This window comes from Anarhichas minor, unplaced genomic scaffold, assembly GCF_050575085.1.
Source record: "Anarhichas minor isolate MPS153535 unplaced genomic scaffold, ASM5057508v1 ptg000027l, whole genome shotgun sequence".
NCBI classification, from domain to species: Eukaryota; Metazoa; Chordata; class Actinopteri; order Perciformes; family Anarhichadidae; genus Anarhichas; species Anarhichas minor.
The window spans coordinates 23915720-23943395 of record NW_027466473.1 but is presented as its reverse complement, the minus strand read 5'-3'; the positions used below and the strand labels follow the sequence as shown (position 1 = coordinate 23943395).

Sequence of the window (27676 nt, the reverse complement as noted above, 5' to 3'; positions counted from 1 at the left end):
TGCAGTAATTTGCTTATTTTCATAAAACAGACGTCTCTCTGTGTTGCTGTTCTGTGAAGAGTTCTGATGTTCAGGAAGAAGCAGTTTGAGGAAGTGAGTTTAATGACCTGCAGGAGAAGAACTTCCCCAAACCATGAAAGGACTCTTGTGGCGTCAGATCAAAGAATCAGACCACAAACACACCTGAGTTTAAATACGCAAAGCACCTCCAGCTCAGCTCAACCAGAACCAGGACTGAGAGGTCAGACTGTCAGACCAGCAGCAGCAGAACGAGAGGTTCTAAAGGGAGTCTGGTGCTCAGAGACACTACCACTGCAGTCCACAGGGGGCGCCAGAAACAACACTAAGGAAAGAACATTTAGCTGATTATATACTTTTACTTCAGTAAGGTTCAGAATGCAGTACTTTTACCTGTACCGGAGTATTTTACAGTGTGGTATTAGTACTTTCACTGGTAACAAAGTATATTTACAGTGTGGTAGTAGTACTTTTACTTGTAGTGGTATTAGTACTTTTACTTGTAGTGGTATTAGTACTTTTACTTTAGTATAAGATCTTCTTCCATCACGGCCTCTAACACACAGATACAAAAAAACTACGAGGCAGAAACAGGAATGTTAAACTTGTTTATTATTATCAAATAAACACGTCAACACTCAGGCAGACAGACAGGCAGACAGACAAACAGACAGCTGTCTTCAGCTCATTACAGCCTTTATATGATAGGATGATGAGATAGGCACAGAGTCTGAATGAGCTTGATTCTGCTGTAGTGAAAACCACATGACTGATGAGTCTGAAATGTCCCAAAAAGGCCACCGTACAAGACAAACTCTTTTGATTTTGGTAGCAAAGGGACATTTCTGTGTATCTGACAAAACTAACAGAAGACTCGTGTTTAGTTTCTACCGGTCTGATTTCTAATTTAACCTTAAAGTGACGAGTCAGCTGATTGTTAAATAACCTCAGTAGCATTTAAAAAATCATTTATTTTGGTTGTTTCACAATAAAAGACCTTCAAGTTCAAATGCACTTATTATGAAACACAAGCAGGAAGTGTTATGTTAGTTATTAACAGGAGCTTTAAAGACATCTTCACTTCAGAGTTCATTTTGGCACCAAATGTTGATTTAGTTTCAGTCCTTTGAGGAAAATGTAGATTCGTTTTAGTTGATTTTTGATATTTTTACGAAAGACTAGCAGTGCCAGGTAGAAGGACAAAAAAATAAAGATATTTTTTACATTTTGAGAATAAATCAAGCTAATGAAGTTAGCGCACATAAGTTGAAATTTCGTCTTTATTTTTGACAAACAAAACAAAAGAAATATCTTCCTCCTTTCGTATTTTTTCCTTGTCTCTGGCGCCGATACTCAAGCTTCTGTCGTCCTCTTTTAATTTTTGTGTTTGCTAACCGTTCTGCTCCTCCTCATTTAGTTTTCGTCGTGAAAAAATGTTGTCAACAGAGCGGAGCTGCTAATGACGCTAACCACGCTAGCGACTGTTAGTGTTGTGAAGCTGAAGGAGAAGCCCAAACAGAGCGGTGAGGAAACAGGCCGTCTCTTTGTTTCGTGTCAGGACGTCAACAGTGAACATGCGAGTCCAGTTTAGTGTTGGTGAGTAAACACGACAGCTGACGGAGTAAATAAACCTCCTGCGTTTATAACAGACAAGCCGTATTTACAGCTGTCAGATATAAAACACGTCCATAAACGTTGTTTAAATGGCAGCTGTGGTTCAGACTGAAGAGAAAAACACGAGGATGGAATGAGAGAGTTCTCTTCCTGGTTTTCATCTGAACACATCAGTTCGTTGACACCATCAAACTAAAATTTATTTAGTTTCTTCAGCATTTGATGAACTTTCCAAACAAACAGTTTTTAAAGGGAATAATATAAATAACGACTAGACCTTTGTTATATTTGTCGTTGAGTTGTGTACTTACATCATCTTAAATGTTTACGCCGAGTGAAGCCGATGCGTCATGTGTTAAAGCTGCATTCTCTCTAGTGTCCAGCAGGGGGCGACTCCTCTGGTTGTATAGAAGTCTATGAGAAAATGACTCTACTTCTCTCTTGATTTATTACCTCAGTAAACATTGTAAACATGAGTTTATGGTCTCAATCTCTAGTTTCAAGTCTTCTTCAATACAGCATGATGTTCATTTAGTACATTATGGTCCATTTAGAGTCAAACAGACCATAAAGCAGGGGATGCTTTAGGGCGGGGCTACACAGTGATTGACAGGTCTCTACCAGAGACATATACAGTGTCTCTACGTCACTCCTCCTCAGTCCAGATATGGTCACTTCCTGTTCACTGGGTGTGAAAACCCCAGTCCACAAACCAACGGGTGACGACTACGTCCACTCCTTCTATAAAGCCGACGTTTTAAACAGCAAGTAGAGGATGAAACATGTTGGTATCGCTGCTGAAGATTATAAAAAACACGACGTTGGTGTCTTTGGAATGATAAAAAAAGTTTAATCTCACCTGCAGCACTGACACAACATCAAAAATGTTCATGACGCTGCTTATGTTAAATAAAGTTTCTAGAGTTCCTGTCACCTGTCCACAGGTGAGGTCGCCGCTCAGTACCGCTTGTCCTCGGGGGGCGTAGCCACCATCACCTCTTTGCTCCCGAAGTCCCAGAAGGCCGTCATGTGGAACGCCATGTTGGAGAAGACCACCAGGTATTCACAGAGGGCGAACAGGGTGTAGACTGGAGAGCACAGAGTGCACCAGAGTCATCACCAGAGAGTCATCATCCCCCCCCCCCCACGTCAACAAACAGCTGATCCTGAACGCTCACCTCCGGTCTCACAGAACTTGTTGTGGCGTGTGAAGAAGTACGCGGCAGCCACACAGCAGCCGACGTTAAACAGGAAGAGACGCAGCTTCCAGCGGAACGACCTCACTTCCTGGAGAGAGAATTTAAAAACGTATTTATAGATTGAGTACAGACGTGTGATGAGAAACGGGTTTCTTGTGATCATTACATCTTTTCATTGTCAATTAATATCACAATTAAATGTCAAAAACAGTGACTACATTTACACGCTCAATCATAGTCCACCATTATTCTGAATAAGACAATATTCTGAATTTAATGTGCTTCATGTAAACATCATATTATGTTTGTATATTATGAATTATTGTGAATGGATGATGTTCATATTAAAACATGTGTGATGTGTTGATATTCTCCAGGTTCTACGATCACTCTCTGGACATGTACACAGCTCATTCACTATATATATATATATTCAGACCCCTTTAAATTTTTCACTCTTTGTTTCATTGCAGCCATTTGCTAAAATCAAAAGTATTCAGACCCTTTGCTCAGTATTGAGTAGAAGCACCCTTTTGAGCTAGTACAGCCATGAGTCTTCTTGGGAATGATGCAACAAGTTTTTCACACCTGGATTTGGGGATCCTCTGCCATTCTTCCTTGCAGATCCTCTCCAGTTCCGTCAGGTTGGATGGTGAACGTTGGTGGACAGTCATTTTCAGGTCTCTCCAGAGATGCTCAATTGGGTTTAGGTCAGGGCTCTGGCTGGGCCAGTCAAGAATGGTCACAGAGTTGTTCCGAAGCCACTCCTTTGTTATTTTAGCTGTGTGCTTAGGGTCATTGTCTTGTTGGAAGGTGAACCTTCGGCCCAGTCTGAGGTCCAGAGCACTCTGGAAGAGGTTTTCTTCCAGGATATCTCTGTACTTGGCCGCATTCATCTTTCCTTCAATTGCAACCAGTCGTCCTGTCCCTGCAGCTGAAACACACCCCCATAGCATGATGCTGCCACCACCATGTTTCACTGTTGGGATTGTATTGGGCAGGTGATGAGCAGTGCCTGGTTTTCCCCACACATACCGCTTAGAATTAACGCCATAAAGTTCAATCTTGGTCTCATCAGACCAGAGAATCTTATTTCTCATAGTCTGGGAGTCCTTCATGTGTTTTTTGGCAAACTCTATGCGGGCTTTCATATGTCTTGCACTGAGGAGAGGCTTCCGTCGGGCCACTCTGCCATAAAGCCCCGACTGGTGGAGGGCTGCAGTGATAGTTGACTTTGTGGAACTTTCTCCCATCTCCCTACTGCATTCTGGAGCTCAGCCACAGTGATCTTTGGGTTCTTCTTTACCTCTCTCACCAAGGCTCTTCTTCCACGATTGCTCAGTTTGGCTGGACGGCCAGGTCTAGGAAGAGTTCTGGTCGTCCCAAACTTCTTCCATTTAAGGATTATGGAGGCCACTGTGCTCTTAGGAACCTTGAGTGCTGCAGAAATTCTTTTGTAACCTTGGCCAGATCTGTGCCTTGCCACAATTCTGTCTCTGAGCTCCTTGGGCAGTTCCTTCGACCTCATGATTCTCATTTGCTCTGACATACACTGTGAGCTGTAAGGTCTTATATAGACAGGTGTGTGCCTTTCCTAATCAAGTCCAATCAGTTTAATTAAACACAGCTGGACTCCAATGAAGGAGTAGAACCATCTCAAGGAGGATCAGAAGAAATGGACAGCATGTGAGTTAAATATGAGTGTCACAGCAAAGGGTCTGAATACTTATGACCATGTGATATTTCAGTTTTTCTTTTTTAATAAATTTACAAAAATTTCTACATTTCTGTTTTTTTCTGTCAAGATGGGGTGCTGAGTGTACATTAATGAGAAATAAAATGAACTTTTTTGATTTTAGCAAATGGCTGCAATGAAACAAAGAGTGAAAAATTTAAAGGGGTCTGAATACTTTCCGTACCCACTGTGTGTGTGTGTGTGTGTGTGTCTATACATATACATACATACATATATATACAGGTGCTGGTCATATAATTAGAATATCATCAAAAAGTTGATTTATTTCACTAATTCCATTCAAAAAGTGAAACAGTCTGTGTGTAACTTTTCATTACACACAGACTGATATATTTCAAATGTTTATTTCTTTTAATTTTGATGATTATAACTGACAACTAATGAAAATCCCAAATTCAGTATCTCAGAAAATTACTTAAGACCAATACAAAGAAAGGATTTTTAGAAATCTTGGCTAACTGAAAAGTATGAGCATGTACAGCACTCAATACTTAGGTGGGGCTCCTTTTGCCTGAATTACTGCAGCAATGCGGCGTGGCATGGAGTCGATCAGTCTGTGGCACTGCTCAGGTGTTATGAGAGCCCAGGTTGCTCTGATAGTGGCCTTCAGCTCTTCTGCATTGTTGGGTCTGGCATTTCGCATCATCCTCTTCACAATACCCCATAGATTTTCTATGGGGTTAAGGTCAGGCGAGTTTGCTGGCCAATTAAGAACAGGGCTACCATGGTCCTTAAACCAGGTACTGGTTGCTTTGGCACTGTGTGCAGGTGCCAAGTCCTGTTGGAAAATGAAATCTGCATCTCCATAAAGTTGGTCAGCAGCAGGAAGCATGAAGTGCTCTAAAACTTCCTGGTATACGGCTGCGTTGACCTTGGACCTCAGAAAACACAGTGGACCAACACCAGCAGATGACATGGCACCCCAAACCATCACTGACTGTGGGAACTTTACACTGGACCTCAAGCAACGTGGATTGTGTGTCTCTCCTCTCTTCCTCCAGACTCTGGGACCCTGATTTCCAAAGGAAATGCAACATTTACTTTCATCAGAGAACATAACTTTGGACCACTCAGCAGCGGTCCAGTCCTTTTTGTCTTTAGCCCAGGCGAGACGCTTCTGACGCTGTCTGTTGTTCAAGAGTGGCTTGACACAAGGACTGCGACAGCTGAAACCCATGTCTTGCATACGTCTGTGCGTAGTGGTTCTTGAAGCACTGACTCCAGCTGCAGTCCACTCTTTCTGAATCTCCCCCACATTTTTGAATGGGTTTTGTTTCACAATCCTCTCCAGGGTGCGGTTATCCCTATTGCTTGTACACTTTTTTCTACCACATCTTTTCCTTCCCTTCGCCTCTCTATTAATGTGCTTGGACACAGAGCTCTGTGAACAGCCAGCCTCTTTTGCAATGACCTTTTGTGTCTTGCCCTCCTTGTGCAAGGTGTCAATGGTCGTCTTTTGGACAACTGTCAAGTCAGCAGTCTTCCCCATGATTGTGTAGCCTACAGAACTAGACTGAGAGACTATTTAAAGGCCTTTGCAGGTGTTTAGAGTTAATTAGCTGATTAGAGTGTGGCACCGGGTCTCTTCAATATTGAACATTTTCACAATATTCAAATTTTCTGAGATACTGAATTTGGGATTTTCCTTAGTTGTCAGTTATAATCATCAAAATTAAAAGAAATAAACATTTGAAATATATCAGTCTGTGTGTAATGAATGAATATAATAGACAAGTTTCACTTTTTGAATGGAATTAGTGAAATAAATCAACTTTTTGATGATATTCTAATTATATGACCAGCACCTGTGTGTATATATATATATATATATATATATATATATATATATATATATATATATATATATATATATATATATATATACATACATACATACATACATACATACATATATATATATACACATATATATGAGGATGCAGCATTTACATTAATCAGAGTATGAACGGCTGCATGTAAACAGGAATATTAGTGAATATTCATTTTCTTTATTCATGTAAACTGAATATTTGGTGCATTTTAACGTATTTAGTGATTTTCACAGAACCTAAATATCTTGTTTTGTCCAATAAACACTTGATTATACTCAACTAAAAATAATAAATATATATAATAAGATATATAAGTAAACAAAGCAGTAAATCATCACATAGAGCTGAAAGTGTTGAATATTTGTCTTTCTTTTCTTTAAAAAGGACAATTAATCGATTATCAGAATCGTTGGAAGGTATCTGACTAAATGTAAATAATGTAAATCTGTTATCTGGTGACGCTTTGGTTCTTTAATAACCAGAAATATCTGAGAGTCAAAACAAAACAATGTTGTCGCCATTTTATTCAATAACTGACTTCTTAAACTGCAGAAGTTTCCTTCAGTGATCCGCTGATCGTTGACTCGACATTTAAGGATAAACTGCAAACAGGAGCTTCTTATAGATGATTCTGCATACTTTTAATTCACTTAGTGGTAATTAGTAAGTCTCAGAATGTCTCATCATCCAATCAAAACATAGATATTTACTGTGATGAAAACCTGAGAACACACGAGCAACTAACTCAATTTAAAGACGCATAAAACATTTTTATCATAAAACAGTTATGACGCAGTGTTCAACGGGTTAAATAATCAAAGGTTCTCCAGGATGTGTGGGAACACTGACGGCATTAAATATTAATATTAATCAGCTGGTGGAGGATTCCTGGAAGCTCAGCGGTCACATGACGCGAGCAAACAGGAAGTACCGGAGCTTAAGTGAAACAGGGAAGCACCGAAATATCCTTGAGACAGAAGTTCCATCTGGAACCTCTTCATGGTTTCTAATGACTGTTGATGTAAAGACCTGATCGTCTTTATCTGAAGCTACAAGACGTCAGTTTGTGGGAAAGACACAAACATTGACCCCAAAACCTCCTGGAGGACCTCGCAGTCTGTGCAGCACTCTTCTTCAAGACCACAACGCCTCGTACAATATTCATTAAACATCCTCAAGAACCTCTTCAAGCACTCTTGAATCCTCTCCTCCTAAATCCTCTTCAAGGACCCCCGAAGCACCTTCTGTACTTCCTAGTATGTCCTCAAGCAATCCTTGAACCTCTTCAATGACCCCAGAAACAAGCTTTGCTCTACAAGCTCCTCAAAAAAACTTCCCAAAACCACCATGAGGAACTCTGCTCAAGGATCCCTAAAAACCTCCACGAGCACTCAAGGACCAACAGAACCTTCCCAACGTTTCCTGACTCATCCTTGATGACCACTACGGGCGATGTGAGGACACTTCAAGCACTCCTTGAACTATTTCAAGCACCACTAACCATGAACACTCTTCTGGGTCCACTAGAACCTTAAAGAGGGCATCAGAACCTACTCAGGAACCACATGGTCCTCCTCAAGAACCCGAGGAACCTCCTCAAGTACCATTGGACCTCTTCGAGGCCCTCTTAAATCCTCTCCTCAACTCCTAAATCCTCTTCAAGGACCACTGAAGCACCCCTGGTACCTCTTAGAATGTCCTCATTTAATCAAGTACCACAGAATCTTTTCAAGGATCCCTAAAAACTACCATGAACACTCTTCTGGGTCCACTAGATCCACCTCATGAACCACATGGTCCTCCTCATGAATCCGAAGAACCTCCTCAAGTACCACTGGGGCCTAAACAAGAACCGGTAGAACCCCTCAAGCACCTTTCAAGTTATTAGGGCGCGTCCTCAAGCACTCTTCACGGATCCCCAGAGTCTAGTAGGTCTGAATGAATGTGGATTCAAAGGACCTGCTCTGTGCTCAGGAGGAGGATCTTTAGCTCGGTGGCACCCTCTGCAGGTGAAGCTCAGCACTGCTGACGGTTTGTACAGAACCTGATCAAATACAAATATAATGTTGTATAAATATTGATATTAAGTGTTTTTAGCAGCTGTTGTTTGGGTTCAATGAATGTCAACACTAGAGATTACTATAACAAAGTATAAAGACATAGTTGATGATGATAAACATGTTAGTTTCTGATCTACAGGCCCGTTGGAGATATTCGGGTAAATAATGGTGAGAAAGGTAAAATAACGGTGACACGGAAGGTTGATGTCGTGCGGTGCGTTCGGCTCAGAGCAGCTTGGTTTCAGGTGGTGAACGTTTGTTTACCTCCGGGTTCACATAGTGTCTCCTGATCACCTGCCACAGTCGGCACGTAATGAGCATGTGCAGCAGCGAGCTCCCGATGAACACGACGAAACCGTTTTTATGAGCACCTGCAGCACACAAACAGGTTATTAGAACACTTTCATCTCTCTCACACACACACACACACACACACACACACACACACACACACACACACACACACACACACACACACACACACACACACACACACACACACACACACACTTATACATGATAATAAGCTATCTAAAGATTTTAGAATTAGTGTATTGTACTCACTGTAGGTTTCGGTGGACGACACGTACGTGAGCAGCAGCAGGCCGGTGTTCTCGGTGAGGCTGCAGAGGAGAGCCAGCCCGCTCAGCAGCAGCTCCGGCAGCCTCTTGGAGAAGCGGCCGCGGTAGAAGCTGAAATAGGCGACGGACACCAGGTAGCGCGGCGCCGAGTGAAGGCCGACGCAGCAACGCCAGATGTAGCGTTCGGGGACGCGGCTGATGGCGGCGCTGATGGACGGGAGGTAGTTTGACACCTGAGGGCCAAAAGGGAAAAACACACACGGACGATTATTTCAGCTTTGATCTGGTCATAATGTAATGGTTTGTATTCTCCCCATTTATATAAACTACGGTTTAAAAGTCAGTAATCTCCAGAGAGAAAGCTTGATTATATGATCTACAAGTCTTTTATTTTGTAGAAAGTTTCTTTATTAATAATAAGATGTTGTTTAGTTTAGTAGACGGAGAATAAAACTCTGTTCAAAGAGACAAAGATCCTCTGAGCAACAGATGAACAAGAAGAGACGAAATCAGCTGGGAGCTTAGATTTAAATAGGAACAGCTTCCTGTTTCAGTGTCAAGAGTTTCACAATAAAAGCATCCTAAAACAAGCTGGAATTAAAACAGTAGCAACAGAAGGTTAGTGTAGAGTCAGCTGAACCCATCAATCATTTAAACCTCTTCAATCAGAGAGACTAACTATATTTAGAGCTCCATTATGATTTCCACATCAGTATATTCTTTTCTTTTATGACACCAGGTGATCACTCACATGACAGTGTGTATACGTGGAGTCCTCAAAGTGGTACACGAGTGAGATGAAGAGGCAGGCGATGAGGCCGGTCAGAGGGAGCAGCACCGTCCCCACAATGAAGCTGGTGAAAGGGAGCCGGACGAGGGGCCGGTCCCGGTCCAGGCTGCCGTACGGCCCCTGGAGCATCCTGGGTAAACACAACACACACGAGTTAGTATTAAACACTAATACCAATAATAGCTGAGATCAGCTGATATCAGATAGTTCTACAGATGTGAATGTTGTTGTTGTTATTGTTGTTGTTGTCGACATACTGTATGAATAAAGTAGAGCTATGTCAGTGGTGGAGGAAGTAAAAGTACACACACCAAACTGTGAAAATACTAAAAAGTACTATATGTACCTCTGAGATGTAGTACAGTATAATGTACAATATAGTTGAGAAGTATTAAGTTGCACAACATGGAAATACTCAATTAATGTACAAGTAACTCATATTTTTACTCTAGTAAATGACGTCACGTACATTCCCCCACTGGTCTACGTCATCAGTTATGTTTACCTGTCCAGGTGATGCAGTGAAGTTAACGTGACGTTATCTTCCACAGGTTATTGTTAGCTAACAGTTAGCTTCAGGTTATCAACATAAAACACTCACCTTTACAGCAACACAGGCTCGTGCGACCACGTGCTCCGCCTCACGCGCATCTATCCACCTTTAGCTCGAGTTAAACCCAAGGAGCTAATAGCTCTGTTAGCTTAGCTTCGGGAGCTAATGGGCTAACATAGATTAGCTAACGTTAGCTACGAACTTCCGTCGGCTTTAAAGTTTCTAAGCCAAATATGTTAGTTCTCCAAAAAAGCTGTGTCCAGTTTAAAGTAGCTGACATACTTGTGTGTTTGGTGTTTGTTCCGTTATTTGTTTTAACGATTCTCTACCGGGACTTTGCTCCAAATCACCGGCATCAGACTAGCTACGATAAGGCGAACAACTACCGGTCACGACAACCTTCAGAATAAAAGTCTCTCTTACGTGTCTTCGGTTATTTGACCGTAGACATTGTTGGAGGAACAAGAACAGCGCATTGTGATTAATAAATAACAATAACACAGAGCATAACAGCAACGCTACAGTAACTATAAACAAAGTGCATAAATATATAAACGGGTGAAATTAAACTAAAGAAGTTTGCATTTTAGGGGTCAATAAATCAAGATTCCAAAAAAGAGAATTTAACTATTTTTCTGACATATATTATAATTTTAATATATATATATACATATGAATAATACATATATATAATAAACATATATATTATATATATACTTAATAATACATAATTCATACACACCTACCTAAATGAATCTACCTTTATGGTGGGTGTAGACACGTCCATCGTCTCCTGGATCACTGACTACCTCACGGGCAGACCACAGTTTGTCCGACTGGGCCGTGTGCTGTCTGATACGGTGGTCAGTGATACTGGAGCCCCACAGGGAATTGTTCTGTCTCCCTTCATGTTCACCTTGTACACCACTGACTTCCAGTACAACTCTGGGTCATGCCATCTGCAGAAGTTCTCTGATGACTCTGCAGTGGTCGGGTGTATAAGGGACGGACGGGAGGAGGAGTACAGGGCAGTAGTGGATGACTTTGTGGAGTGGGCCGGTAGAAATCACCTGAACGTGGCCAAGACCAGAGAGATGGTGGTCGACTTCAGGAGGAAGACGACGGCTCCACAACCGCTGAGAGTTCTGGGAGAGGATGTGGACATGGTGGAGGAGTACAAGTACCTGGGTGTCTCCATCGACAACAGACTGAACTGGCAGACCAACATCAACGCTGTGTACAAGAAGGGGATGAGTCGACTCTTTTTCTTGAGTAAACTTCGATCCTTCAACGTGTGCAGCAAGATGTTGGAGATGTTCTACCAGTCTGTTGTGGCCAGTGCACTGTACTTCTGTAGTCTGCTGGGGGAGCAGCATTGGAGCCGGAGACACCAACAGACTTAATAAACTGATTAAGAAGGCCGGCTCCATCATTGGCTGCAAACAAGACAATCTGGAAGAGGTGGTGGAGAGGAGGACACTGAAGAAACTGTTATCCATATTGGATAACCCGGACCACCCTCTCCACCACCTACTGCAGGGACAGACTGATCCAGCTCCGCTGTCACAAGGACAGATACAGGAGAACATTCCTTCCCCCTGCTATAACACTGTATAATATATCACTTCTGGCTAAATCAATCACAAGACTATAACACTGCTGCACTGTTGTTTGTTTGCTGCTGGCACTACTGTTTAGTTAGTTCATTTAATACCATACTATTTCATTGTATATATTGTGCATTTTTATACTTAATATTTATATATTTTACTCTGTTACTTTAATTGCTTAAGTATATTTTTTGCTGCTGTAAGGAACACATTTCCCCCTGCAGGATGAATAAAGTATATATCTATTTATCTATCTATACACATACGACCCTACTATTGTATCTCAAGCTTATGATTCCTATAAAAAGAACAGCGCTGACTGATTTGAATATATTTCTTTATTCTGTTGTATTTGACAGTTAGTTATTGTGGGTCTTCGTCTTTCTCCAGTGGTGATGGGCTGTCGGGCCACAATCTTTTAACAGCCTCTTCAGCTTCTGAGAAATCTTCAAATTCGACATCACGTATCAGTCCAACCTTTTCTGCTTCGCAGAACTTGAGGTTCTCTCTCAGTCGGCCGGCATCAAAGTTCAGCACCTAATGCAGAAAAAGAACAAAAGAAAATGACTGCAGGCTAATTTACTCATATTCAGTGGCGGCTGGTGGAACATGTTGTAGGTAGGGCCATCCAATCAATTTCAGCAAACATCCCAGTATGTTTTAATGCAAAAAATATTAAAGTATCAAACACGTATTACTACTTTGCAGTTAAATATTTAACCTTTATTCCAACATGAAAAAAGCAGTAAATAACACTTTGATAAACACGTCAGGACATCTTATTTTTGTCACCCTCACAGGCAATTCAGTATAATATAATAATATATATATCGTATAATATTATATATTCAGTATAATATAAAACACACAGAAATATACAGTATATATCTATATATATATAAATATAATAGAACATGTTTATTTATTGAGATGCCCCTATGGACCTTGTTATAGGAGGTAAAGATCAGGAGAAGTAAACATGAAGTGTAATTATGAATACTGATGTTAAATTAAGCTGTGATGAGTTTTCACTGTTAATTTACCATCTCTATTAAATGTTGATGCCTCCATGACCACGTTAAGCAGATGAGACTGAGGACAACTATGTAGAAGAAAAGATGTTCACTTTGCCTAATATGTAGCTTGACAGAGTTCTCCATGTGTGTCCTGGTGTTCTCATGTGTCCTTACCTCCTCATCCCTCACTCCCTAACTGTCCGTGTTGGATCTGTCCCCGTTGTTTTAAAAAGCTAAATAAATTATTAGCATGACGTCATCCAGCTAGCCAAACCTGTCTGGTGTTCAGCTAGTGGAGAAGCTTCATGTACTGCTTCCCTTTCCCGCTAGTCTGCTGTCTGATTGTGAGGTCAGGCTGATCTGGGATCAGCTTTTTGGCCTGAAGTTTCTCCTCAAAGTTCTCCTCTCAAACGAGACTTGGGGGAGAAGTGCTCGCGCTCGCCTGTAGAGACTTCTCCTGACGAGAACGCGCAGCTAGGGGCAATACAGATTTGGCCCCAAGCTGAATCTATTTGAGGACGCTGATTGGCTAAATTGTATGTCAAACATTTATATCTTTAATCAGCAATTGGCTAAACTGCTTCATAGACCCGCCTCCTGTGGGCCATTTCTTAGACATGCAGACAGGCGGAGAGGACATGCAGGGAGCATATAAAGCATATATTTTGCGCAGATATCATATTTTATTCTATACACATACATATACACATATTACTGGGTGCATTCCATATTTCAAAAACACAAATATTGACAATTTGTATAATCTTTTTTTTTTTTTTCGTGGCTCAAGGGGGGGGGGCGCCCTCTATGGGCCAGCCGTCACTGCTCATATTATATATTTACAGTGGAACTCAGAAACATTCAAAGGTCAGTATCTACTGCAGAGACATTAATTTCAGCTCCGATGAAGCTCTGATAACATGCATGCAGATCCACTTGGGACATCCCGACCTAAGTGGATCCGGACAGAAAAGAAGAAACAAAGACTAAAAAGAGGATGGGACTGTCTGTTAAGAGTAGGAAGAAGTGGTGAAAGTACCTGGTCGTCCACATGCAGAGCGACAGCGACATTATCCCACACATAATACTGATAGTTGTACACAGGCTCAGCTGCCATCTGCTTTTCATCACGTCTCAGGACGTAGCTGACAAAAACAAACGGAGACAAAAAACATTTGAACCCTTTTACTAATTGCATCTATAAGCTGAATATTACTGCAGCTCTGGAATCTATAGAGAGACAACTGGAAACCAGAACATCGTTCAGGTGTCAGTAATAACAGTAGGACAGTCTAGTGTCTGTGGTTAGTTCAGGTTCTGTAATAACAGTAGGACAGTCTAGAGTCTGTGGTTAGTTCAGGTGTCTGTAATAACAGTAGGACAGTCTAGTGTCTGTGGTTAGTTCAGGTTCTGTAATAACAGTAGGACAGTCTAGTGTCTGTGGTTAGTTCAGGTGTCTGTAATAACAGTAGGACAGTCTAGTGTCTGTGGTTAGTTCAGGTTCTGTAATAACAGTAGGACAGTTGAGTGTCTGTGGTTAGTTCAGGTGTCTGTAATAACAGTAGGACAGTCTAGAGTCTGTGGTTAGTTCAGGTGTCTGTAATAACAGTAGGACAGTCTAGTGTCTGTGGTTAGTTCAGGTTCTGTAATAACAGTAGGACAGTCTAGTGCCTGTGGTTAGTTCAGGTTCTGTAATAACAGTAGGACAGTCTAGTGTCTGTGGTTAGTTCAGGTTCTGTAATAACAGTAGGACAGTTGAGTGTCTGTGGTTAGTTCAGGTGTCTGTAATAACAGTAGGACAGTCTAGAGTCTGTGGTTAGTTCAGGTTCTGTAATAACAGTAGGACAGTCTAGTGTCTGTGGTTAGTTCAGGTTCTGTAATAACAGTAGGACAGTTGAGTGTCTGTGGTTAGTTCAGGTGTCTGTAATAACAGTAGGACAGTCTAGAGTCTGTGGTTAGTTCAGGTGTCAGTAATTACAGTAGGATAGTTCAGTGTCTGTGGTTAATACTCACGTATGTGTCTCACACATGGCCTCAGACCTCCAGATGAAACAGCCATCTTTAAAAGCACAGACAGCGTTTGGGTCGTCGGGCAGCAAAGGATATTCTGAGAACTCCTCCTGATTGGCCGGACTGTGGACCAGCACGGCGTACATCACTTCCTGTTTGTACAGGTGGGTCGCATACACCCGCATGATGGGCGGCTCGCCGGAGCAAATCTGTCGACAATGAAAAAGGTTTTGATGGACAACCCGTTAAAAAATTCACCCGTAATGAACTGCAGCCATGTCCACATTACTCCGTTTTTGTTTGGAAACACATGTTTTGCTGCGTTTACACTGAGCGGCCACACTACACCGGAGTTTTGGAGCATCCTAAACGAAGGAGTTTGAAAACACCCCCGAGGTTGGAGGAGTTTGAAAACTCCGGGGTTGCATTTGCGTGTGGACGGTCGGAAACGGATGTGTTTAGAAAAAATGACGCCCACACCCGTGTTCGCTACTGGATTGGTTCTTAGCAGCCATGACGTCTCCTTCCCTGATTCGTCACACTCACTATCACGTGACCCGTACCCGGAAGAAAACAAACTGGGCTACCAGTGATTAATTTCAACATGGATAACGAATTTCAAGCGTTGCTTGCTTTGTTGTCTGTACTAGCAGCTGTTGTGCAGTAAAAGTCTGCATTTCTGTGGAGGAAGCAGCTGTTATTGGAGCGATTAGCGAGCGGCGTGACCAGCGGCGTCATCAGCCCTATGGAGCAGCTCGTTGTTTTTAGATTCTAATGAGAAGACACGCTGCACTAACGTTTTACTTCTTCCGTTTGGTAGCCTTGAGAGACCTTAGTCTGTAAGTATGTATTTATGAAGCATGAAAAGATCTATGTATGTAAGAGAAGATATATTCTATTCGCTCTTTTAGTATAGCATTTGTGTTGTATTAAATACTAATCGCGGTTAGCATTTCTCTATTGGCGGTAATGTTAAAATGAGCTTAGAAGCTAGCTAGTCGGACATGATGTTCAGAGCTACGAGTGAGAACAGACATCAACAACACGGAGGAACCGAGTGAGAGACGTGTGTTGACCACATTGATGGACCCATAATCTAGTAAACGTTTACGTGTAAGTGTTGATTTTAAAGTAAAGTTGATGAGAGAGAGAGAGAGAGAGAGAGAGAGAGAGAGAGAGACCCGCAGCGCTGTAACTACGTCTGAAAAATAAAACTTCTAAAACTTTCCACGAACTGTCTGTTTGAGTTTATAGAGGAATATTTTAGAGGAAGATCTTAAATATCAAATACAACCTTTCATTATTAAAGAGTACTTTATTACTCTGTCGTATTTTTTTTAACTAAGCAACCAATCCACTTCCTGTTTACACCGTCACGCGCATGCCCAGTGTACGTTAATGGTCACGTGCTGTCCGCCTTCGAAGGCTGCCGTGTGGACGCAGATCAACTCGAAAATGATGCTGAAACTCCGTGTGGACGGAGATCGTTTCTATTTGAAAAATCTGCTTCCAAATAGAAACGGAGTAGTGTGGATGTAGCATGAGGAAAGAGCCGACGTTGACAGTGTGGTGGAAAAAAACGATTCAATAGTACCGAGTGAGTCCTATAATACTGAATACTGAAACATTGAGGAAAGAAGTTTGTCTTCAAAGCATTTATTCTCTGGCCAGAGAAGGCTTTCATGCAGGAGGAATCAGACAGACAGTGTCTCTCTTGCTTATAAGCATCTCAGCACACAGTGGGGGGGAACATCGGGTATTTACATTATAACAATTGATCAGTTTCAAGCTCCCCATTGACCCCTCCAGTCATCCTTCCTCTTCTGACCCTTCTCACACAAAGACATGTGTCTTTATTACCCTTGCTTACCCCTGGGAATCTTCACACCTCAACATTCTCTGGTTGAGCTGCACCCCCACTCTGTTACTCCCTATCATCAAAGCAAAGACAGAGATAACACATATGGTGCTGTTACCATTCAGCTAGTACACAATCATATGTCACACATATAGTTTTGTTAGTGAGTAAGGCGCATAAACTAAGTCACAGTAGAAATGTACAAGCACAGGGAAAACTCTCCATCACATCAGATAACTGTTCAAAGATAATAATAATGAATTCATATAGAATGTATTGATAGGATGTATTTAGAACTCTTCTGGTTAAGACCTTTTTGATCATGAGATGTTCGAGCAGATGTTTGAGACCCTCGGTACCTGCTCGCTGTAGGCCTTCAGCACCTCCTCCAGGGGAAAGGTGAAGCGGTACGAGCCCAGCCTGGAGGTCCTCTTGAAGGCCGGAGAGGTGGCGAACTTCCCCAGGAAGCTCTCCTGCCTCTGGGCCTTCTCCTCCTCCGTCCGGTCCGGGTAGGTGGTCTCCAGGAGCCTCTTCTCAGCTGAGGTGATCCCTTCGGGTCCCACGTCCAGACTCCACCACAGCAGAGAGTCTTGGTCCGGGTTCTTGAAGCCCTCGTCCCTCCTGATGCCATGTAATCCCTTTTTGTCCGTGTCGTGTTTCAGACAACACACATGGAACTCTGGATGAGGGTACGGCGGGATGTTTTTGAAGAGGTATTGGTTACTCACTTTTGTCTTTTTCAAATCCTCCTTCTTCAAGTGCTGTTTTTCAGCTTCATGGTAGTCGATTCCTCTCTTGTTTTTTTTGCGAATCATGATCAAGTCTTTACTACCGGCTCACTGGCTCTGACTGTTATCAACAACAGAACAGAGTCCAGCTGATAATAAACCACACCCATTTCCTCCTACCTAGAAGCACTCTGTGAGTAAACAAACTGTAATACTCAATACTATTATTTTCTTTCGATTTTCCTCCATAAAAAAAATAAACACAATCTTGTTAAACATTTCTCGATCACCAGGAGTCCCTGTGGCTCCGATGTTGTAAAGTTTTATTCCTCAAATTTACACATCTTATGGTTAAATTACTGTTTTTTCAAAATAAAAGCCTCAGGTTTGACAGTTTGGTGGAGAAACAGACGTTGGAGGGTAAAAAACTGAAATATTTGGTGTGAATAATGAGTCCTCTGTTTCTGCGACGTCTCTACACAATCAGCGTCAGTGTGTTTGTGTGTGTGTGTGTGTGTGTTACAGATACAAAGTCCTTTTGTAGTCCAGTATTTCCCTCCAACAGTCTGTTCATGCTCCTAAATGGTTTTATTTCTGTTTTTCTTTTCTTTCATCAGCAAAAAGACACATTTAATTTAAAACCTTAAAAGTCTAATGGATAAATATAAGGATAAGCTAAGTAGTCAAATGCAAACTAGGAAACATTTCTGTCCAAAAGCCTCTCAAAGTTACGGATGTAGTGCATGTTTTTATTTTCAGAGTAACCAAAACAAAATAGCATTCAAAATGCTTGATGGATTATTTACATTAGTACGTTTAGTTAGCTTACATTTGAAAACAAAACAACAACAGACAAGTTCTGGAAAAGTGTCGAGGCGATTGCGGCTGGACTCACATCCAACCAGCCTCTTAAAGTTATACATCTACTTCCTGTGTAGTTGCACCATGCTTTAATGCTACACTGGTTACAGAAAACGATCCAAACAAAGTTGTCATCTGGCGATAGCAGTGTGCTTTTCTACGCTGTGACAAGAGTGTGTGGAAGCATTAAGTTGTTAAATTGTACTCGTTTAGCAGCCGGCTAGTTAGCTAGCTCCCATGCTAATTCCTCCATGCTTTAATGCTACACTGGTTACAGAAAATCAGCCCAACAGTGGGTGTACGGTCCCTCTGCCTTACGCTAGGAGACCACCTCGCTAAAAAGAGAGCTCCGGAGACTAGCTAGCTAAGTAGCCAGCTCTGGAGATGGTCACGCTAGATGATGGATCTGGAGATGGTTAAGCTAACCAGCTTACTAGCCAGCTCTGGAAATGCTAACTAAGTGGCCAGCTCTGGAGATGGTCAAGCTAGCTAGCTAACTCGGCCCCTATTTGGCCCCTGAGGTTTCTTCAGTGACATTGCCATCCTGGAGAGTGAGTGACTGTAGATAACACGTCATTGTGTTTATGAACAGAAACAGAACTGGACAGATCAAATCTTTTCCAGGCTTCCCCCCCACAAAAAAAGACACATTGAAATGAAACATGAATGACTTATTGAATGAATCAATGAAGACTTCATCATCGAGACGTCACACAAACACACAGTGTGTCTCTGGCCCTTCCCTCAGCTCCGTCACAGAGACGCACTGTGTTGTGCTTTAACTGGACAATGAACACACACACACACACACTCACACACACACACACACACACACACACACACACACACACACACACACACACACACACACACACACACTCACAGGATGGCCGCCGTCTCGACTCGCCGCTGTCGAACGCCTCAGACCTTCATCATCTTCCTCTTCGTCCTGTCAGGTGAGACAAACTGCTGACATCACAACAGTGGTGGAGTGTAACTAAGTATATTTACTCTACTTAAGTACAAATTTGAGGTACTTGTACTTTGCTTGAGTCTTTTCTTTTCATGCTACATCTACTCCACTACATCTCAGAGGGAAATGTTGTACTTTTTACTGCACTGCATTTATCTTTATTATATCGTTGCACAGAAAACAGCTGAAACAATAGAAGTCACGAGAGAGAAACATTAATGTGAAACTGTTTTCATGGTTGAAGTCGTTTTTCCTGCAAAATCATTTAGTGTCACTTTGGGCTCTCTGTCATCATGACGCCATTCCTCAATGTTTACTGTAACGGTGTAACAGAGTATTTTTACTGTACGACATTAGTATTTACTGGAACAGAGTATTCGTAATGTTTAGTGTTAGTACTTTTACTGTAACAAAGTACTTTTACTCTGTGGTAATAGTACTTTTAGAAATGATGTCAGTACTTCTTCCACCACTGCTGTTATAACAAACAAATGGGACGTTTACTGCTTGTATATAAATATAAAGTGAATATAATTACTGCTTGTATATAAATATAAAGTGAATATATTTACTGCTTGTATATAAATATTAAGTGAATATATTTACTGCTTGTATATAAATATAAAGTGAATATATTTACTGCTTGTATTTGAATATATAGTGAATATATTTACTGCTTGTATATAAATATAAAGTGAATATATTTACTGCTTGTATATAAATATATAGTGAATATATTTACTGCTTGTATATAAATATAAAGTGAATATATTTACTGCTTGTATATAAATATATAGTGAATATATTTACTGCTTGTATATAAATATAAAGTGAATATATTTACTGCTTGTATATAAATATATAGTGAATATATTTACTGCTTGTATATAAATATATAGTGAATATATTTACTGCTTGTATATAAATATAAAGTGAATATATTTACTTCTTGTATATAAATATATAGTGAATATATTTACTGCTTGTATATAAATATAAAGTGAATATATTTACTGCTTGTATATAAATATATAGTGAATATATTTACTGCTTGTATATAAATATATAGTGAATATATTTACTGCTTGTATATAAATATAAAGTGAATATATTTACTGCTTGTATATAAATATATAGTGAATATATTTACTGCTTGTATATAAATATAAAGTGAATATATTTACTGCTTGTATATAAATATATAGTGAATATATTTACTGCTTGTATATGAATATATAGTGAATATATTTACTGCTTGTATATAAATATAAAGTGAATATATTTACTGCTTGTATATAAATATAAAGTGAATATATTTACTGCTTGTATATAAATATATAGTGAATATATTTACTGCTTGTATATAAATATATAGTGAATATATTTACTGCTTGTATATAGATATATAGTGAATATATTTACTGCTTGTATATAAATATATAGTGAATATAATTACTGCTTGTATATAAATATATAGTGAATATAATTACTGCTTGTATATAAATATATAGTGAATATATTTACTGCTTGTATATAAATATAAAGTTAATATTTCCATCGTTCCCTCTGTGTGTACGTCTGTGCTGCAGGTGGACATTTTTCGTCCGTTTGCGGCTTTAAAGTGGCGGAAGGGGGCGTGGCCTCTCTGTCCTGTCAGTACTCAGTGAAGCGTTTCGGTCTGAGTCGGGTCTGCTGGGGCCGCGGCTGCGGGACCTTCTGGTGCAACAACATCCTGGTGCAGACGGACGAGCACGGCGTCGTCTCGAAGGTCAGGAGAACCAACAGATCCAGGGGGCGACTCCTCTGGTTGTATAGACGTCTATGAGAAAATGACTCTACTTCTCTCTTGATTTATTACCTCAGTAAACATTGTAAACATGAGTTTATGGTCTCAATCTCTAGTTTCAAGTCTTCTTCAATACAGCATGATGTTCATTTAGTACATTATGGTCCATTTAGAGTCAAACAGACCATAAAGCAGGGGATGCTTTAGGGCGGGGCTACACGGTGATTGACAGGTCTCTACCAGAGATGTATACGGCGTCTCTACGTCACTCCTCCTCAGTCCAGATATGGTCACTTCCTGTTCACTTAAAACAACATGGCGAACTTAAGGCTTCAACACGTCAGTCCACAAACCAATGAGTGACGACTACGTCCACTTCTTATATACGGTCTGTGGTTCACACCCAAGAGTGGACCCAGTTTTAATGATCCTGGATCATCAAAGTGACGATGATCTAACCCTGACCCCCCCGATGCTGCAGGTGGCGGAACGTTACCGGCTGACGGGGGACGTCCTGGACGGACAGATGGACCTGGACATCCTGAACGTGAGGCGGACGGATAGCGGGCCGTACTGCTGCAGGGTGGACGTGGACGGGATCTTCAACGACAAGAAGGTGATCATGAACCTGAGAGTGGTCAAAGGTGAGTTTGTCCTCCATTACTGAACATTGAAAGTGTATTAGGAAGTATTAACCTGTTCTTTTTCCTCATCAGCTCCGGTCACCAGTTCTCCTCCTCCAACGACAACGACATCAGCAACGACCAGTCGAGTCACGGAGCCGTCGGCCTCTACAGGTGAGCCACAGATCTGCCTGCTGGTCCCAGAGACCCCGAACGTTCCACCGTAGAAATATGATCAGAGTAGGACGGACATTTCCCATTCAAATCAATACAGCAAGATGGTCAGAGCGGCGGCCATTTTTGATGTGAATGTTGCAACGGTGACGGTCGTACCGGGCTAACTTTTGTACACATTTTAAACCGACTTACAAGTCTCACTGAGTGTAAATCAAACTTTGATTGTCTGTAGAGCTCTTTAGATAAGTTGCAGATTCACTGAGTTTCCGTCCACTCAGCGGTAATAAAAGCACAAATCGTGAGTTTATCTTGCGTCTATCTCGATGCAGTAAACTGGAAAACGCTGTTGTCGTCTCAGCTGGACCTTCTGAGGAGGAACTCCACCCTGCTGCGCTCCGACACAATCACAGTGAGTAACCACGACCCCCCCCGTGTGTCTCTAGTGTCCACCAGGGGGCGACTCCTCTGGTTGTATAGAAGTCTATGAGAAAATGACTCTACTTCTCTCTTGATTTATTACCTCAGTAAACATTGTAAACATGAGTTTATGGTCTCAATCTCTAGTTTCAAGTCTTCTTCAATACAGCATGATGTTCATTTAGTACATTATGGTCCATTTAGAGTCAAACAGACCATAAAGCAGGGGATGCTTTAGGGCGGGGCTACACGGTGATTGACAGGTCTCTACCAGAGACGTATACGGCGTCTCTACGTCACTCCTTAATTAACCTTCATGTTTTAAAGTTTTCTTCAGTATCAAAGTAATCCGGTGATGGTTGTCTGTACATCAGAGGGTAAACTGCTAAACTGCTAACAGCTGAATCTGAATACTTTTAATGGACACAATTTAAATAAATATAAATAAACACGGGCTACAAAGACAATAGTTTCCTCCCTTTACATTATTGACATTACAACAGAGCTTTTACAGCGTCTTGCTCTCCCGATGGCTTTAAATCTTATTCATCATATTGGACATAAATAGCATCATATTTATAGTTTGATATTTAAGGAACTTTAAACTCTCTCTCTCTCTCTCTTATATCAGGTGGAGGACTCTCTATCGTCTCTCTCTCTCCAGATCAACGTTCCCGTTCTCTCTCTCTCCCTCAGTGTGTTGTTCATCTTGGGGGCGGGTTTCCTCTTCCTGGCCTTCAAACGTACGTTTTCTCTTCCTTCCTTCAGTGGAAGTCTCCACACCACGAGATTTATACAAAATAACAAAGAATATTTGTTATTTATGTGCTTTTGCTTCAAACTAAATATGAAACACACTCGGATCTCGTTTCCTTCTCCAGGTGGAATATACAGACGAGTCTTAAAAACCGGATGGTGAGTTAAACACGGGCTGTTAAATACCGCCATCTTACATGTTGGCGAGGTAATGACAAGCGATGCATTGTGGGAAAGTTTAGGAGCATCGCAGCAAAAAGTCGACCAAGACAGTGAGACTAACGGAAAGGAGACGGTGAAAGATTTAAGAAGTTAAAGAAGCAAAAAGTATTCAGATATTTGACTGAAAAAGGTGCAATGTGTGAGATTTTTGTTTTTAACAAATTAAAAGAATGAACGACCATTATTACCAGAATGTGAAGAGGTGGCCACTCTGCACGTGTGCGGGAAGACCCGACCCTGTACTCTGCCTCTGATTGGCTACAGGCCGCTAACCGCTAACGTTAGTCTAGCTATGATGCTAACCGGCACTTCAGCGTGACTCAACGACGGCAGCTCGAGTTTTTGTTCTCGTAGTCCGAAGGACGGCGTCTCGGTCCGAACAACGGTATTTTTTTTAAATTATATTTTTTATTTATCAATTTCGTATCTTAGCATTTAATTCACTTCTGATCATATTTGAGGCAACAAATCAACCGAGTAGATTTAAAATATTGGCAGTTTTACAAAAAATACATATTTCTGAAATTATAATTATTGTTAAAATGGTGGCCTCTGATGAATCCCAAAATATGGGAATATATATAAAAATAATACTTACAATAGGAATAGGTATAATATTAATAATAATACATATATTAATAATAATACATATAATAATAATAATAATACATATAATAATACATATAATAATAATACATATAATAATAATAATAATACATATAATAATAATACATATAATATTAATAATAATAATACTTATTATTGGAATAGGTATAATAATAATAATACATATAATAATAATAATAATAATAATACATAGAATAATAATAATACATAGAATAATAATAATAATACATATAATAATAATACATATAATAATAATACTAATAATACTTATAATAATAATACATATAATAATAATACATATAATAATAATAATAATACATATAATAATAATAATACATATAATAATAATACATATAATAATAATACATATAATAATAATACATATAATAATAATAATACTTATTATTGGAATAGGTATAATAATAATAATAATATATATAATAATAATACATATAATAATAATAATAATAATAATACTTATTATTGGAATAGGTATAATAATAATAATAATACATATAATAATAATACTTATAATAACAATAATACTTATTCTCGGTCAATGTTTGTTGAAGTGCCACTATGTGACAGAACGTCTGTTTACCTCTGACTCTCTCCTCCAGCTTCTCCTCTGAAGAGCCTCCTCACATCATCTATGAGATCCGGATGAGGAGACCAGTCCAGGAGAACATCTACACTCTGGACTAGAGAGCCTCGGAGACACAAAACACGGGGAGCGCTTCATTTAAATTACGTTCAACAAATCCAACGCTCTCATCCGACCTGTGTTTCATTCAGTGAGTGAAGTCATCACCATCAGCTGCACGTTAACATCTTTATTTCACTCTACGAGCAGCGGGAGAAAAGAAATGTTACAAAAACCTTTCTAACTGATTTGTAAAATGAAACATGAAACAAAAGCTCAGCATCAGAACCGACCTGAAACCATCTCTTAACATGAGAAATCCTTTAACAATAGTAAAACCGCAAAGTCACAATACTCTGTTTCAAGTTAAGTTAAGTGAAAGTAGTATTAGCATCAAAGTACCAAAAGTAAAAGTACTCATATATTTTATCATTGAGAAGAAACATTGTGTACGTTTTAAAGGTGAATGCGTCATTTTTGAGAGCAAAATTAAAAAGAATTTGTCCTCTTTTGTTTTAGAAGTGCTGGAATGTAACTAATGGAAACGGAGGAGTGGCCTAAAGCCACGTCCACACTACTACGTTTCCATTTATAGACGCATATGATTTGCTACGTTCACACTGAGCGTCCACACTACGCCGGCGTTTTCGAGCACCGAAAACGGAGGAGTTTGGAAACGATGACGCCCACACCCGCGTTTGCTACTTGATTGGTTCTAACAGTCACGACGTGTCCTTCCCTGATTCGTCACGCACATATCACGTGACCCTTTCCCGGAGGAAAACAAACAGCCAGTGATTCATTTCAACATGGATAACGAATTTCAAGCGTTACTTGCATACTTGAGTACATTTACTCTAGTATGCAAGTATAATTTTGAAGTACTTGTAGCCTACTTTACGTGAGTATTTCCAGTTTATGTAACTTCTTCAAATCAACGAATAAACTATGATGTATTATTAAGCAGCATACAGCCTAAATATTCTGTATATAAAGTAGTTAAAACTAGTTCCAGCTTTATTAATATCTTCATCACTTTAACGTTGCAGCTGGTGAAGATGGAGATGGTTTTAGTGACTTTATTTATTGCTACATTAATAGATGATAATTTTTACTTTATTTTGTTTTAATATGAAATCTGAAAATGTATTAAAGTTATTCAATAAATACTCAAGTAAAGTGGAAATGTATAGAGCTTGTTTCCATCTATCTGCATATATCTCATATATATTGTGTCCAGATCCTGTTCTGTCTGCAGGAGGAGGAAGTTCAAGCTCCGTGTACTTGGTGGTGCCGGGCGCCCAGATGTGTGTGTGTGTGTGTGTGTGTGTGTGTGTGCGTGAGCTCAGCTTAGTAGCAGTGTAAACTCTTGCACGACCTCCCTCGGGTGTGATTGGCTGTACGCCCAGATGTGGGGGCCTTACAGAGGGTTCTGATAAAGAGGCGCCAGACAAATAGAAATACATCACTCCAACTTGATTCCAAACATTTCCTGTACATGAATCGTGTGTTCTGCCAAAAGGTCATCTTGACCCAGCTGAAGGGATGAGAGCATGACATGACGAGGAGGACCAGATGTGCTTTGTTTGTGGTTCAAGCGACTGGTTTGATTGGTGGAAAGCGACATAAAGGGGGCTGAAGTTAGACTATAAGAATAAGCTGTAAGAACTAATACTTTGGATTTGTTGTATGTTGCCGTGTGCTCATTAAAACACTTCCCGCTGGTTGCTACTCCAAGAAGAAGAGTCTCTTCTCTTCATTTCAGCCACAACAGCTACAGACAAAAAGCTAAACAGATGTTAAAGAATAAATAGATGAATAAATCATTTTTAATAAATAATTGTCCCCTCCAAAGTCTGTGTACTATTACACACCGCTGGATGCCTTCAATAAGTATTCAAATATTTAACATCAGAAGGGTTTGTTGTGTTAGTTTGAGGACGTTTGTTTTATTTCCTCTTTGTTAACTGTACAACATGTAATCTTTATTTTATCTTATTAGATATTTGTGATATTTGTGATAGAACGCACATTGATTCTGTGTGTGTTGCGTGGTCGCAATGACCTCATACTTTAACCAGCCAACTCTAGTCGGTTCATCTTTGAGTCCAGGCGGACGTTCATGTCAAATGTGAAGATGAATGATCTTTGTATTTTATTCTTTTCTGAGTGTTTCTGTGATTATTAACCTCCTGAAAACAAGCTGAATAAACAACAATCACAACTTCTGTGTGTGAGAAGAAAACCTAACGTCACAGTTTACAGTTTTTTTTTAATGATATCCACTCCTGAGATAATAGAAGTAATACTTCTTCAGTATGGTTTCATTAGCTCAGAGCTTCTTTTCTTATTATAAATATTAAAATTATAAATATTTTTTGGAGGAAATACATCCCAAGACTGCAGTATTATGAGTCATATCTAAAGATTGTACTGACTGAGTCGTGCCTGTAGTTTTTGATGTTCAGTATAAACATTGTTTAAAGTTGGTCCTACCATGTGGAGGTCGTAGCGGGTCTTCAGGGTTCTTAATATCCGTAAATATCTCAGTAACCTAAAGAAGAAAACAGAAAAACAATAAATAAATGCAATTTAACTGCAATACACATACAGGAGGCAGTACCGTTGTTAGCCACATCATGGGGGTCAATGGGACAAGAGCGCTGTTTCAATGTTTTGATAAATTACACCCACAACAGACAGAAACACGTTTAAACCATGAGAATGAAAACATGTTATCAAACAGGTGTAAATGACTTAACATAATCACTTCCTGTCAGCTTTTATTTTGTAAGTGCCTTTTTACGTTTCGGGTCCTTTATTTTGAAGTCCTTCTGGCGTAACCGGAAGCAGATACAAACTCGTCAGAGAGCAGAAACTTAACTTCGCATAAAAAAATTAGGATAATTGGCGGTGTAAAGAAAAGGAAAGTGTTCGTAAGATATTCCTCCTTTACGGTTAAGCTC

At 40.1% G+C, this 27676-nt stretch overlaps 3 protein-coding genes across 6 annotated transcripts; 1 reads left to right on the top strand and 2 right to left on the bottom strand.

Annotated features, from left to right (window-relative positions):
* Positions 1 to 609: 609 nt before the first annotated feature.
* On the bottom strand, positions 610 to 10771 carry pgap2 (post-GPI attachment to proteins 2). Of its 2 annotated transcripts, XR_012956310.1 has the most exons (7): positions 10452 to 10771; positions 9812 to 9980; positions 9044 to 9293; positions 8744 to 8850; positions 8293 to 8463; positions 2811 to 2919; positions 2692 to 2720 (listed from the first exon to the last, which is right to left on the bottom strand). XR_012956310.1 is itself a non-coding variant. In XM_076102107.1 (6 exons), exons 2-6 carry the CDS (start codon positions 9977 to 9979, stop codon positions 2590 to 2592), a joined length of 765 nt encoding a protein of 254 aa, XP_075958222.1. In that variant the 5' UTR covers position 9980; positions 10452 to 10771; the 3' UTR covers positions 610 to 2589. The 2 variants fall into 2 exon arrangements, 1 of the variants encoding a protein (XP_075958222.1); XM_076102107.1 differs by lacking the exon at positions 8293 to 8463 and having other exon boundaries at positions 610 to 2720.
* Positions 10772 to 12333: 1562 nt separating this feature from the next.
* Positions 12334 to 17772, bottom strand: LOC142960105 (uncharacterized). The gene is made up of 4 exons (XM_076101723.1): positions 17257 to 17772; positions 15043 to 15248; positions 14069 to 14174; positions 12334 to 12550 (listed from the first exon to the last, which is right to left on the bottom strand). The coding sequence occupies exons 1-4, from the start codon at positions 17710 to 17712 to the stop codon at positions 12377 to 12379; spliced, it is 942 nt and encodes a 313-aa protein (XP_075957838.1). The 5' UTR covers positions 17713 to 17772; the 3' UTR covers positions 12334 to 12376.
* A 65-nt stretch (positions 17773 to 17837) lies between these two features.
* On the top strand, positions 17838 to 26955 carry timd4 (T cell immunoglobulin and mucin domain containing 4). Of its 3 annotated transcripts, XR_012956282.1 has the most exons (9): positions 17838 to 19442; positions 21049 to 21227; positions 21727 to 21889; positions 21962 to 22042; positions 22375 to 22454; positions 23094 to 23205; positions 23344 to 23377; positions 24688 to 24861; positions 25230 to 26955. XR_012956282.1 is itself a non-coding variant. In XM_076101724.1 (8 exons), the coding sequence occupies exons 1-8, from the start codon at positions 19373 to 19375 to the stop codon at positions 24770 to 24772; spliced, it is 804 nt and encodes a 267-aa protein (XP_075957839.1). In that variant the 5' UTR covers positions 17838 to 19372; the 3' UTR covers positions 24773 to 26955. The 3 variants fall into 3 exon arrangements, 2 of the variants coding, with proteins under 2 accessions (XP_075957839.1, XP_075957841.1); XM_076101724.1 differs by having other exon boundaries at positions 24688 to 26955; XM_076101726.1 differs by lacking the exon at positions 23344 to 23377 and having other exon boundaries at positions 24688 to 26955.
* The last annotated feature ends 721 nt before the right edge of the window (positions 26956 to 27676 follow it).

Excerpts from the sequence above, each read along its gene's own strand:
- LOC142960105 (XM_076101723.1), bottom strand. The coding sequence starts at position 17,712 with ATGATTCGCAAAAAAAACAAGAGAGGAATCGACTACCATGAAGCTGAA. Across the intron at positions 14,175-15,042 it reads GCCATGTGTGAGACACATAC|CTACGTCCTGAGACGTGATG; the intron begins GTGAGTATTAAC and ends TGTTTTTGTCAG. Across the intron at positions 12,551-14,068 it reads CTCTGCATGTGGACGACCAG|GTGCTGAACTTTGATGCCGG; the intron begins GTACTTTCACCA and ends TTTCTGCATTAG.
- timd4 (XM_076101724.1), top strand. The coding sequence starts at position 19,373 with ATGGCCGCCGTCTCGACTCGCCGCTGTCGAACGCCTCAGACCTTCATC. Across the intron at positions 22,043-22,374 it reads GGAGCCGTCGGCCTCTACAG|TAAACTGGAAAACGCTGTTG; the intron begins GTGAGCCACAGA and ends ATCTCGATGCAG. Across the intron at positions 23,206-23,343 it reads CCTCTTCCTGGCCTTCAAAC|GTGGAATATACAGACGAGTC; the intron begins GTACGTTTTCTC and ends TTCCTTCTCCAG.
- pgap2 (XM_076102107.1), bottom strand. The coding sequence starts at position 9,979 with ATGCTCCAGGGGCCGTACGGCAGCCTGGACCGGGACCGGCCCCTCGTC. Across the intron at positions 2,920-8,743 it reads GACACTATGTGAACCCGGAG|GAAGTGAGGTCGTTCCGCTG; the intron begins GTAAACAAACGT and ends TTCTCTCTCCAG. Across the intron at positions 2,721-2,810 it reads CAAGTTCTGTGAGACCGGAG|TCTACACCCTGTTCGCCCTC; the intron begins GTGAGCGTTCAG and ends TGTGCTCTCCAG.